The sequence below is a fragment of the Lonchura striata genome, chromosome 30 (assembly GCF_046129695.1).
Source record: "Lonchura striata isolate bLonStr1 chromosome 30, bLonStr1.mat, whole genome shotgun sequence".
NCBI classification, from domain to species: domain Eukaryota; kingdom Metazoa; phylum Chordata; class Aves; order Passeriformes; family Estrildidae; genus Lonchura; species Lonchura striata.
In genome coordinates, this window is record NC_134632.1 from 312,806 (window position 1) to 325,909 (window position 13,104).

General features: G+C 44.8%; 1 protein-coding gene across 1 annotated transcript in view; it reads right to left on the reverse strand.

Annotated features, from left to right (window-relative positions):
• The window catches only part of LZTR1 (leucine zipper like post translational regulator 1), a 36,482-nt gene that overhangs the window by 1,689 nt on the left and 21,689 nt on the right, over window positions 1-13,104 (reverse strand). The window contains exons 11-19 of the mRNA XM_021527667.3: window positions 12,392-12,484; window positions 11,387-11,482; window positions 10,140-10,323; window positions 8,169-8,338; window positions 6,219-6,375; window positions 4,172-4,298; window positions 2,929-3,078; window positions 2,615-2,720; window positions 1,826-1,906 (exon numbers count right to left, since the gene is read on the reverse strand). Coding sequence (XP_021383342.1) covers window positions 1,826-1,906; window positions 2,615-2,720; window positions 2,929-3,078; window positions 4,172-4,298; window positions 6,219-6,375; window positions 8,169-8,338; window positions 10,140-10,323; window positions 11,387-11,482; window positions 12,392-12,484 — 1,164 coding nt within the window. The remainder of the gene's footprint in view (window positions 1-1,825; window positions 1,907-2,614; window positions 2,721-2,928; window positions 3,079-4,171; window positions 4,299-6,218; window positions 6,376-8,168; window positions 8,339-10,139; window positions 10,324-11,386; window positions 11,483-12,391; window positions 12,485-13,104) is intronic.

The following is a 13,104-nucleotide window of genomic DNA, read 5'->3' on the forward strand; positions in this document are numbered from 1 at the left end:
CGCACTGCAGAACAGATCAGGGTGTCACTGCAAACATGTCACAACAGCAGGTTTATTAGGGCTTTTGCACAACACTGACACACAAGAGCCTGAAAACACATTGCCCAAAGCAGTGAACCTCTGGGAAACAGCTCTTCAGTAATGCTCTTGCTGTGGGGAAAACTCCTTAACAGTCCAAATCTGGAACAGCATTAAGTAACCAGAAGAACAGGAGATCCCACAGCCAGGGACCCAGCCTGCCTGAGCTCCGGTGACCCACCAGGTTTGTGCCCAAGAACAAATCCCCCTCAGAGCCCGTGGCTGGCCCAGAGCAGAGCAGAGAGTGTCTGTGCCCAGCCACACTGAGTCACCCAGCCCAGGCCAAGAATCACACACTGAGGCCTCTCAGGCCAAAGGAAAACATTGCATAATTGAGACTTCTCTGTGCACATCTGCTTGACAGTCTTCCAGCCACGTTTTGATGAACACTGTTCCACCAGTCAACAGTTTAAATATAAAACATTTCCCCACATCCTGGGGAGGAAGTACAGCTGAGGAACGCCCTCCAGCTCCCACTGCTGCCTCCCGGTGTTGTAATGTCCATTTCCCCCTGCACGTTCTGGGGAGAATCACACCTCTTTGTCTTCCTGTGGCCTCCATGGGGAAGTGATACTGTGATATTTCAGCCCTCAGCAGCTGCAAGGCACTGACCCCAACCCCAGGGACGTCCTGTACATGTCCTGTCCTGTCCAGTGGGACCAGTCCCCATCCCTGCTGAACTGGCCTGCTCCACAGGACTCATGGGGCCAGAAGAAAACAGACAGGATGAATGAAGGCAGGGGCTGCAACCTCATGCTGTGGACTCTCCTCTGGGAGTGATTTCTGGATGCCAGTTCCACTCTCAGTGCTTTTTATGCAATTTCAGTTATTTCTGAATGTAAAATGCGTCATGCTCCAGCAACTTTGGCATTTAATGAAGAGCCTGAACACCATCCTGTCTCCTCTCCAGACACTAATGGGACATAGCAGTGCTCTTCTTCCCCAGGAGGATTGTGAGTTTAAATATACAAAGGAGAGCGAGCTCCTTGAATATTAACTAGGGAATTATTATCAGTATGTGTGTAGCATCCAGAAATCCCAATTCCTATGATTTATCTACCTATTTCAGCAATGCTAATAAGCTGAGCAATGAACTGATGACATGCTGGGGAACTCTCATGGAGGGATCACATCTCATAGGAACAATTAAATGACAATATACTTATTCTCTCAAATGAGGACAGGAGTATCAGCACATTGGGCTCTTGACCTTACCTGCCACAAATGCATAATCCCATCAAAACAGAACCATAGCATTTTTAAGATTGGAAAGGACCTCTAAGACCATAGAGTCCAACTGTTGAACATGGAAATCACAGAGAGCCCAGCCAGGACATGGTAATTTGTTTTAGAGCACATGATAATAAAACATGTATGACAGAGAATACTTCGAGTATGAGGAGCACACTGACACCTGCTAGTGAGAGAGAGATTTGTGCTCTCAATATACAACAAACTTACCCTGCTTTGCATGTTCCAGTTGGAACAACTGGAAATGGAAGCAATTTTGGGTAATTTCTACTTGGAAGGACTTTACATTTCTAGACTAGTTTGTTCTAGTCTCTAATTTACTTTGATGTGAGCAATGTGCCTAGCAGTCCTGTCAGTGAGTGTCAGTAACATGCAGCCAGCTCTCAGCTGTCTCACATGAGGAAGAATTAAACTGATTTCTAAATGAACATGTCTTTAACCAAGGCAGTGACAGAGGACAGCAGCTCTCAAAAGCCACAGAAAAGATGCAACCAACCTTGGTGAACTGGTGAACGATGATGTGCAGGCAGTGCCTCTTCATGTCCAGGGCCTGGGTCTTGTCAGCTGCCTCCAAGATCTAGAGGAGGAGCAAAAAAGTGATTTCCTTTCTGCACAGCTAAGATGCACAAACAGTCCTGATCCAGAGCAGGTAACTCCTCTTAGCTAGGGAACATCTCCATTTTGCATTGCAAACTGAGTATTTTATGAACTATTCAAAAATAAGCCTTGGATTTAAAATGCATGGAGTCCTCAAGAACTAATCAGGATTACTTGCTTCTGCTTGTGCAGCAGAGGTTCAGGCTGCCTGCCTGGGAGCCAGCATTGACTTTCTGACCACAAAATATTTTTTGTTAGATCAAACTCCACTGCAAGATCCAGTCAGCATCACTGATAAAACAAGACTAAAGTCAGTCACCTGCAGACCACCATTTGTCCTGGAACAAATGTCTGCCAAAAAGGGTTTACAGTTAAGTGCTTAGCACATGGTCATCTTAAAAAGACATTTAGAAACACAGTTCTGTAAAGGGGGTGAGAGAGTTCAGGAGGAGCCAGGTGAGCAGCGCCAGCTGAGCAGTACCTTCCTACAGCACAGGAACAGAAGTGACACAGTATCAGGTAAGGAACAATGCTGCTGAAGGCTGGGCTCCCACACATGTCATCACATAGGGCCACTGCCACTGGAAGGGTCTGGGCAGTCTCAGTGACCTGGCACTGGGGGTGCCCACTTGACCAGACCCCTTGGCTTTCCTCTAAGTGGCTAACTGAAGTGCTTGTGGATAATTACCTGGAGCACATTCTCCACTGTGACATTCATTTCCAGGTTCTGCTTACAGTAGGCCTGGAGCCTGTTGTTGGAGAAGCCATAATAGTAAGGTGCTGCAAAGAGGTATCTGTTCATTCCGTTGAGGAATAAAGCAGAAAGTGAGGGTGAGAGCACTGATGGCAAACAAATCCCTGTGAGGAGTGAGAGTGCAGAGCCTGCTGGTGCCCCCTGACAGACCACCCTCCGGGCTGTGCCAGCAACCCAGAGCAAAAGCAAGGTGACCTGCTGGACATGCACTCAGACAGATCCTCCAATTCCTTCGAAGCTAAGGATACAGGGAGTCCTCAGGAGGCATGTTCACTTCTCCATAATAGATATATCTGAGCATGGACTCGAATGCTTGCTTGCTGGGAACCATTTCACCTATAGAAATGTTCACCTGCCCATCTTCTGGCATGAATGAACGGAACATAGCTTCAAAGTAACTGGAAAAGGAAATAAAACTGAAATTACACATTCTGCAGACAAATGGTTTAACCAACTATTGTTCAGAGGCTGCTATTCAGAACTGCAGCTTCCAAACCAACAAATTCAGTTGACAACCTGGGCAAAAACACTGCTTATTTATTTTTTCATGTATGTCTGCCAGTGAAAACTCCAAATATAATCCCCCTAATTACCATGAGAACTACCTGAAATTTGTCTGTATCTTGAAAATTAGGACACATGGTGCTTTGATTTTTTTCTCTAATTTGCATAAGACCCAGCAGAGAGCTTAAAGCATTATGAATTTCCTTGGTATCTACAGGCTGCCAATCATCAGGGCTGTTTTAAGAGCTGTGAAATGTTTCTGGTAAAATATCACAGTAACTAATAGTGAATATTGTTCAGGTTTTTTTCTGTGAAAAAATTGTGATGTTATTTGAAATAGAAATCTTATGTGAACACTTAATGTTTGATGGAACATAAGGTGCAGGTCCAAAGAACACACAAGTGCAGGACAAATCCACTTCACCCATGCCCTGAGGAATGAGAACAGTCCCACCATCAGCAGGGTGGACTCCTTTTTCTGCACAAAGCATGAGAATACTCTAGTCTCTCTCATGTACCATTTTTTGTTATGTTTATTCATAACCAGTCTTAAATACCAGAAAGTGAGAAAGAAATTCAAGTTCCACATGATAAAATATGAATTGTTCAGAGTCAGAAGGCTCCTTCTGACCTCAGTGGACATCTGTTACTTTCCACTTCACTGAAACCACCTTATGTTTTCCACCCTTTTTCCCTTCCTGTGATTTTACAGATGCTTTGTTGTGCACTGCAGCTTCTCACACACCCTCTGCAGAATCTCTGCAGTTCTAATTTCTTCCTATCTTTCCCTGCTGGGTATCAAATGGAAAAAAAAATTTAATCACTACTGCTTAAAGGCTTATTACACTCATTGAGCAAAGCTGCATCTTAACACTTTATGCAGATTTAAGTTCCTCCCTGTCTTCTAAACCAAGCTGAGCACAGACTGCCCAGCCCTGCACTGTCCTTCACACACACTCCTGGCACAGTGTCAGGAGCAGGGCTCACCTGGAGCGAGCTGCCAGGATGGCTTTGTGGGCTGGCCGTGGGTGCCCGTCTAGGAGCAGGATGATATCACAGAATTCAGTCCCAGCTCCTTCCAGGTAAGCCTTCATGTCCTGAATTAAAGATGTTCCTGAAATGAAACATAATGAAATAAAGACATGATAGTTCCAGGTGATCAGATGCTATCAAACTAATACATGGCCAAGCCAAAGCTCCAGCCCCTCTTTCCTTTGGGACTCTCACTGTGAATTTGAGTCAAGTCCTTCCTCATAATCTTGGAGCAAAATGAGCTTCATCCTTCCCCACCACAGCTGATTCCCTACTGCCCCTCCCAAAAACAAACCTGTGAGCTCTGCTTTCTGCCACTGACAGCAAACTCCAGCTGTGGCCAACTGACATGTGCTCTCTAAAGATATGAAAGCTGATTTTTCCTTTCCCTTCGCACTATTTCCAAATAGTTTTGTGTTCCAGATTGAAAGGCAAGATGTATTCCATTTCCCATCTGTATGGCAGTTGTCTACTGTTAAGTGGGCAGTTTTCCTTAACTTCCACAACCAATCCTCTCTCAGGAGAGACATCTGCTGATAATGGGCTATTGAATGTCACTGCATGACTGATAAGAACTATAACAGCCCATTGTGAGATGCTCTGCCCAGAGGGAGGAGTCAAACATTCCTACCTGGATATAATCTTGAGTTTCTGGAACACCAGCATGCACTGGATTTCCCAGGGGAACAGCTGCCTCTTCCACTGCAGGAAGAGTACACCCCTTTTTTACAGGATCCCTGCTCCAACAGAACCACACCTGACACTCCAGGAGAACTGCAGCCACAACTCCCAATTGGACTGAGGCCAACACTCTGACTAACAGGGTGTCAGGTTGTATTCGGACTCTGTCAGTGTTGTTTTGGTTCACTGCATTATTTATCTTTTTATTTCCTTCCCTAATAAAGAACTGTTATTCCTGCTGCCATATTTTTGCCTGAGAGTCCCCCTTAATTTCAAATTTATAGCAATTAGGAGGGAAAGGGTTTACATTTTTCCATTTCAGGGGAGGCTCCTGCCTTCCTTAGCAGACACCTGTCTTTCCAAACCTAGACGTTTTGTGTCTTAATGAAAAATCTTTCCCAAATCAGCAGCAAAGGCTTCTTTTATCCAATATTTTAATCCACATTTGTAAATACACAACTGAGAAATAGAGCACATCCAAGTTTGCTCCAAACTCACTCATATTTTTGAAATTCTTCTTTCAGTTTTTAATGTTTAGGTCTCTCACACCATTCTAGCTCTGGATATAGAACTGGCTGTGCCACCTTCCCAGCCAGTGCACCTCATGCCTCTATGACAAATGCCAGCCAAAGCCTTCCTACTTGACCTTCCAGGACTAGCTTCCTTCTCTTCCTCTTCAGTTCCCAATTATTTTTGTGCAGCACTCCACACCAACACTGCCAATGCCTCTGAACTTTGTGGCCTTAGAAAATTTCATTATTACATTCCTTGTGTTGTGTGTCAGGATGTTAAAATGTTGAGGAAAACTAGTCCCAGATCAGCCTCTGATGAATTTCACAATAAAACTGTAAATCACATCTTTCTCTTCTCCTCCCTATCTCCTGTTCCTTTCACACAGGCACGCTCAGCAGTACCTCATTCACAAGACCCTCCTCCTTCCTCCTGCTCCTTCTTGGTAAACACCTTCAAGCAGGCTGTTTCCCTGCTCAGCTCTGTCACCCTTACAGTGACTGTCTAATGCCTTTTTTTGGGTCATTCTTTACACCCTTCTGCTCCTTCTCTCATGTCTCTGAAAAGGATCAGGACAGTTTATTGCAAGAACACAGTCCCATGTACTTTGATGGGACTCTGTTCTGATTGAACCTCACTGGGAAAAGAAGTGTTGTGCTTTGTCTCAGTCCAGGAGAGAGCCTGAGCACTTATCCCAGCTGGGAACTGGTGGGCTGCAGAGGGCTGCTTCCCACACATCTCCCCAGGCTAAACAAACCATTAGCAAAGCCAATCCAGCAGATGGAATGGCTCCATAAAGCAGGAAGGTTACCGATGTCGAGCGGCTGGTCAGAGTGTGTTCGGACAGGAGGCTGCTGCTTTCTCCGCACAATCTCCACAATGAGGGATGAGGAAAGATGCTCAAACTCCTTCATCATTATGACTTGATTAAAATGGGATTCCTTCACCACAAAGTTCAGGCAATGTTCCTTAAAAATACACCAATATTAATTACGAAATTTATGGTTTATTGTTTGAAATCATCTTACAGCATCCCATAAATCTTGCATGTTACATATGCCATCAACCATCCTTTCCATTGAACCTCCACATGGATCCTGCAGCTGGAACTATCCAACAGTGATATCCTTATCCTTCCTAAATGACTGTTTAGGCTCCTCCTTCAACAGGAAATTCAGGACAATTCTAAGCATCTAGAAAAATTTGACTAGAAATATTAACAAGGAAGAGATTAACTGCCCATTGAGCTGCTCCAAAGCTTTCTAAAACAGGAATCTCAGGAGATACTGAAAACTTCACTGTGATAATGAAGATTAGTTGCTACCTCATAATAACTTTTAACATAATTAGACACCAAAAACTAATTTAAAAGGTGAAGAAATTTTAACTCTTGACACTCTCCATCAAGGGTCCAAAAAGCTTACAGAATTCCTTGTGTGGGTTTTGCCTGAACCTTTTCCATAAACACAGCAAACAGTTCAAGAGCTCTGGAAGGCTCTTGTGTAATAAACTTCTTAGAAAAATTGGAGTGGTGAAAAGGTGACAAATGAACCAGACCTAATGCTAAACAGTTAGAGACAAAAAAAAAGGGCACTTTATTTCCCAGTATGAACCAAGGCTTCCCCTCATTCCACTTTTATAAGCAATAAATACAATCTACATCAGCTCACCATAAGGTGGGTACAAATTCACCCAAAGAATCATTACTACTGTCGGTTTCTGCCAGTTTATTCCACCTGGGATCCAAAGGTATCTGTCAGGAGTCACCCATGAAACATTTTAAATCACGACTGGGATGCCAGAAAGAACAGCTTTCTACAGAGGACCCACCCATGAGGACTCATGAGCACCTGAGCAGATAGGATGCCAGCTCAGGGTGATCCTGCCTAACTGGAGCCATGTGCAAGAGCGCCGTCACTCCAGAGGTATCCAGGGCAGGTGGGGGCACCAGATCCACCAATGCTTGAGCTTCTGGGCAGATGATGGCACCATGATGCCATGCACCAAAGGCTGTGCCAGCATTTACACATTTCCTCCTGGAGGGATTTCCTCTTCCAAATCCAGAACACACACAGTGTCTGAGGAAGTGCTTGTGCATACTGGCTTCTCCAGCCTCACTGTGCTTGCAGCCACCAGCAGTATGGTCACTGGTGTGCACAGGATGAACAAGTACTGCATGGCCCTGCTCTGGCTCTGGGACTGGGGGCAGGAGTTGCTTCCCTGCAGGTTCAGCAGAACTGGCTCTGGGCACTGTTCTGGGATCAGCACAGCCAGCACCTCTACGGCTGCAGCCAGGGGTCAGCCCTACCCTGCTTGTCACAGAACACCCAAAAGCCTCTCACCCACCACAGAGACAGAGAATCACTGGCACATTTTGTTTTTCAGTGCAAAGGCCTGAGAGCAGTTTCTTTCTTCCATGTAGAAAATGAAAGAACCTATCTGCAGTGTCAGTACATGTAATCTAGCAAGACCAGGAAATGCACTGGTTCCATCTTGCTGCAGCAAGAGTGAACTGATGAAGAGCCAAAGTCACTCTGCCCTTGACATTCTACAGAGCAGATATGCAAAAATATTGAGCATGTATTGAAAAAGCCTACATAATATCACAAGCCATTGTAGGACAACCCATGCTAAATATACTAAAGCAACTGTAATTAAAGGGATGATGACTCTGAAAAAGCTGATACCTTTGGCCAAATGTTAATTACATAATTTTCTTTTTAATTTCTTACCAGTTACTTTGTATGCAGAATGTGATTACCTTTAGCTGATCCAGCTGAAGCTTGTTAGCATTCTCACACACAATAAGCACATTCTGCAGATCTACAGATGCCTCGATATACTGAAGGCAGAGCTGTTCCAGCCGAGAGAGCTTGAAGTTTAAGGCCAGCTTGTACACATCCATAATGAGTAACACATCCTGCACATGACCTGAAATTGTAAGAGGGAAAACTGCTGGAGAGATCAGAGAACAAAGAGAGGAATGCTTCTGAAAGTATTTTTTATATCAACTGGAGAAATCGGAATAGTAGAACAGGCAGTGGCTGGAGTCTTTTTATAGAGAAAAGAATTCCATTCCTGGTTAGACAGAATCTTAATCAATACTAGAAGAGGAGTTTCAGATTTGAAGCATGCAAAAGACAAAGATCTTGTGACAATCTGGATCACAATTTTTTTAAATTCTCTAAAGAACGTGAAGTGATTCTCTAAAATCTCTGATAAGGCCCAGAGCTTGCAGCCAAATTTCTCACAGTGCCCAGCTGCCAACAGCCCTGCCAGAGTCCTTGGGTTTTACACAGTACTAAAGTCAGCTCCCTGATTCTGACAGACTCTGATAAAGGTACTCTGTGCTTTCACTCTGTGCTTCAGCCTGCACAGACCCACAGCTGGTCTGCGAGGGCTAAAGTGAGAGAGGGCAGAGGACACTCAGGTAGGCCACTGCAATGGGGCTACTGGGACACCAACTCAATGAATACTCCCCCACGGCCTTTGCTTTCCTCACAGGAGATCTTTGCCCATCTGCTCTAACTACTTTTTAATAGAGAAAAGCCCTCTCACATGTCACGTGCCTTCCCTGTGTCTAATTGGAAAATCCCATTTGATGAGCATGCCCAATTCCATTAGCTCAGCCTCTGGATGGCTCCCCAGGGTGCTGCTCTCTGTGCTGAGAGGAGCAACTAGGAATACAAATGAGCAGAGCAGGGCCCATGGAGGATCCCAGCAGAAGGGAGAGCACCAGGGAGAACCCCTCATGTGCTGGGGAAGAGGGACAGGCTGCCTGGGAAGCCTGTAACAGTGGGAAGAGCTCAGGGGTCCAAGCCTTCCCTTGGCCTGAGGCTGTTCCAAGGTGAGGAGCATCACTGAATGGCTGGGAGAGGGATCTGGCAATGCAGGGAGCAGTTCCCTCACCCCAGTCAGTGGGATCATTCTCAGACAGGGAAATTCTTGGCACAAATGGACACATGTCATATTTTTCCTGAGAATTATCTTTGCAGAAAGTGAAGCTCTTGGAGTGAAGCTGAAGCAAAATTCATTGCTAGGACAGCTGTACCTCACTGTACTTCACCACGCCCCAAAGCTGCAGCTTCCCCAGCCCCAGCAGCTGGAGCTCCTCGCTGTATCCAGCTGTACCCAGCCTCCCTCCCTCCCACTGCCCCACAGCCCTCACCACTCACACAGCCAGGAGCTGGCGTCCCTGTGTGGAAGCTGCAAGATTTCTGGCTGTTACTTCCCCACCCACAAGAATTTTTAACTCAGAGAACTCCAATGAATATACCAAACGGATTTTTCCTTCCTTGAGGCATTTCCTCAGATTGGATTTTTAACAGGTGATAAATACTGGCTTACACACCTTTCTGTGTAGGCTCAGATTAAAATGGATCAAAACAGTATCAGAAAAAGGAAATCAGCCAAGCCAGGATAAGATACATGATCCTTCCAAGCAGGTTGCTGTGATGTTCAAAATACCACAATATTTTTGTTTGTTTGGGGTCTTTTACACCTTTTGGAATGATCAAGAACTTGTTCTTCCTTGATATTAGAAAATAATTAGGGGAAAAAAAAAGCATAGTAAGTACACTCTGATAAAATCTTCTTTTTGTTTAATCTCAGGTTAGTAATTAAGTGCTCAGAACAGGCCTGATCACCTGCAAATGCTGGATTCTGCTGTTTCTGAACACATTTGCTCCCCTCCCCTCCCTAGTGCCAGTGTTACTTCACCCTGCTGCCCTACCTTTGCGGGGATACTTTATCTTATCTGTGTACAGGAACTGCATGAGCACCTCAAAGGGCTGGGCCTCGGCCTCTCGGATGGGCACTTCCAGCAGTGGCTGCAGTCGGCACAGCTTGACATTCCCACCAATCCCATCCTTCTGGCATGTGGCGTGTCCCTCCTCTTCAATGTCTTGCTTTGATTTCTAATGAAACAGAACAACCACCCAAACATGGCACAAGCCTGTGCCAGTTCACATAAGTTACCACCAAACCAGAAGATCCTTCTCCTTCTCCTTACTCCACATTCTTCAAGACCCAGGATCTTTCTAGCTTCGTGATTATCTTGAAGATAACAAGGAATTCATGTCTTAGACTTACTGTTCCATATCCTGGGACATGGATGAGAACACAAATAAGCCCCTGGATGCAGGTCAGAAGCAGGACATCAGAGCAAGGGAGGAATGAACTGCAGTGAATGCACATTTCTGCCCACAGCAGGGACAGTCTTACTCTGTGGAGGAGGGACAAGTGGGAGTAGATTCCACAAACCCTGCCTTGCAAAGGCAGAGCACAAAGTGCTGCACAGAAGTATTTTAAAGCACTCTGTTACTTCAAATTTCACTTTGACAGCCTTTTCCCACAGCCTTTCCAGTGGCAAAACAATTGACTGGGGGGCAGTGAGGCATCCACATCTTACTGAAGATTGTGTGTTACTACCTCCCCAAAGGCCATTAAATGTTTGCTGCTGAAAAGCTAATAGCAATCAAAATTAATAGACAATGATTAGAGGCACCAGACTTTTACCTCTGGAAAAAGTAAAAAAAATACAAAGTTTAAGGGAACAGAGGCAGCTGAAACCCTTAGCATTGCCTCTCTTCCCTCTAATCTGTCTGATCTTGTGGGCTATCCCCATGACACAGCTCTTACCTCCCCCACAGGGAAGGGTACACAAAACCCTCTGGGGCATTCCACAAGATTAGACCTCAGACAGCTAGGAGAGCTTCCAAGAACCACACTGTCAAATCCAGATAACTGGATTAACTCTGGCTCCTCCATGTTACACTCCTGATACACATCCATACACTAGTCTTAGTTAATACTAATGATCTTTTTTATTTTACTTGCTGAAGAGCACCTTAGCATCAGACAATGCTCCTGTCCTCCGGCTGCCTCAACAGATACTACTTTTCTCTTGACAACCTTATTCCCAAACATGGATAGAATAAGCCTTACCTTGCTACAAGGCTACTTTTCCAAAATACTCACTTGTTTCACCCTCTCCCTGGCCTGCATGATTTTCTTTTTCAGCCACTTGCAGCGAGCGGTGACGATCGCAGTGTGCCCTCGGACTCGCTCCTCCTTCTGCCAAAGGCAAAGGTAGAAATCACATTCAACATTTATCCCCAAATCACAAGGTCATGGCAGAGGGCAGAAGTCATAGAAACCTGGGCTGAACCCCAGGTTACAATACATTTCAAGTTAAAGGCAGCCTTACATTTGCTCTGCACATACAGATGAAATTCAACACTTATTTCCCCAAAGGCTAATGGCAAACACCATTTGGGAAAAAGCCTGTGTCACATTCACTGAGTGGAAGCTGCTGTGTCACATATAGTGCTTTTTATTCTTGCATCTGATTTTCTGTTTAATTTTCACTTTTCAAAATAACAATATGATTTTTGCTATTGTTTGCCATAATTTATTTCACCTATTGTCGAGGATCCGTTCTCTGAGCTTTGCAGAGCCTTTTCTGACTTTTTCTTTTTGCAAAAGGAATGCAGGTAAGTTCAAATTTCTCATGTTTATCTTCAGACAAACTGTTCTCTGTTACATTTTTTAACTGTTTGCATTACTAGAGAACCATTCCCCTGTACCGCTTTTTCTCATTCTCTTTTATTTCAGTAATTAAAAATGGCTTTTGAAATGATAATGGGTTTGAAAAACACTGACCTCCCTTCCTAGGAGGCAACTGGGACCTGAGTGTACAGAGATCATTGGTAAATTTTCATATTGCAACTCTATATAACATGCTTTGATAAATTCAGGTTAAGTCGGTGACCCACAGATCTTCTCAGTTTAAAAGTTTCTTCTCCACTGCAGCTTTAAAAATTTATCTGCATCAGTGAAACTTACTAAACGAGGCAGACAGTTCACCAGTGATTCATTCCCAGGGTTTCTGGCACAACCACTGCACAATTTGCTTTTTCCCAGCAAACACACCACACACACAGTAACACCCCCACTGGCACCTCTCCAATAAATTCTACTCACCTCTCCCAAAACAAACTCCAAGTCACTGAACTGTCTGTTTTCCCACAGCCTTCCATAATCTTCATGGAGAGTGCATTTAGGGTAACAAGAAAACTAAAAAAATAAAACCCCACAGAAGACAGAATTCATTTCAGTAGCTATATAAACTTCAAATCTCCCATCACTCTGAAGCAGAGGAATCTGAGGTCAGATCTCCTCAAGGTCTGCAGCTTCCTCACAAGGGGTAGTGGAGGGACAGCTTCAATCTCTGCTCTCTGTGACCAGGGACAGGACCCAAGGGAATGGCTGGAGCTGTGTCAGGGGAGATTTAGGCTGGATACCAGCCAAAGGTTCTTCCCCCAGAGGGTGCTGGGCACTGCCCAGTCTCCCCAGGGAATGGGCACGGCCCTGAGGCTGCCAGAGCTCCAGGAATATTTGGACAATGTTCCCAGAGATGCACAGGGTGGGATTGTTGTGTCTGTGCAGCAGGGGTTGGACTGGATGGTCCTTGTGGGCTCCTTCCAGCTCAGGATATTCCTGATCCTATGACTCTATAACCAAAAGTGTCAAGGTTACATCTACTATCACTGGATTTTGTTATTAACTCAGCCTTCGTGTAGCACATAAAGTAGAATGTCACAAGCAAACCAAACACATGCAAGGGTTTTCCCCATGGTGAGGTTAAGGACAGATAACACAGTGTAACACAGAGGAACCTTGTTTCATCACAACTT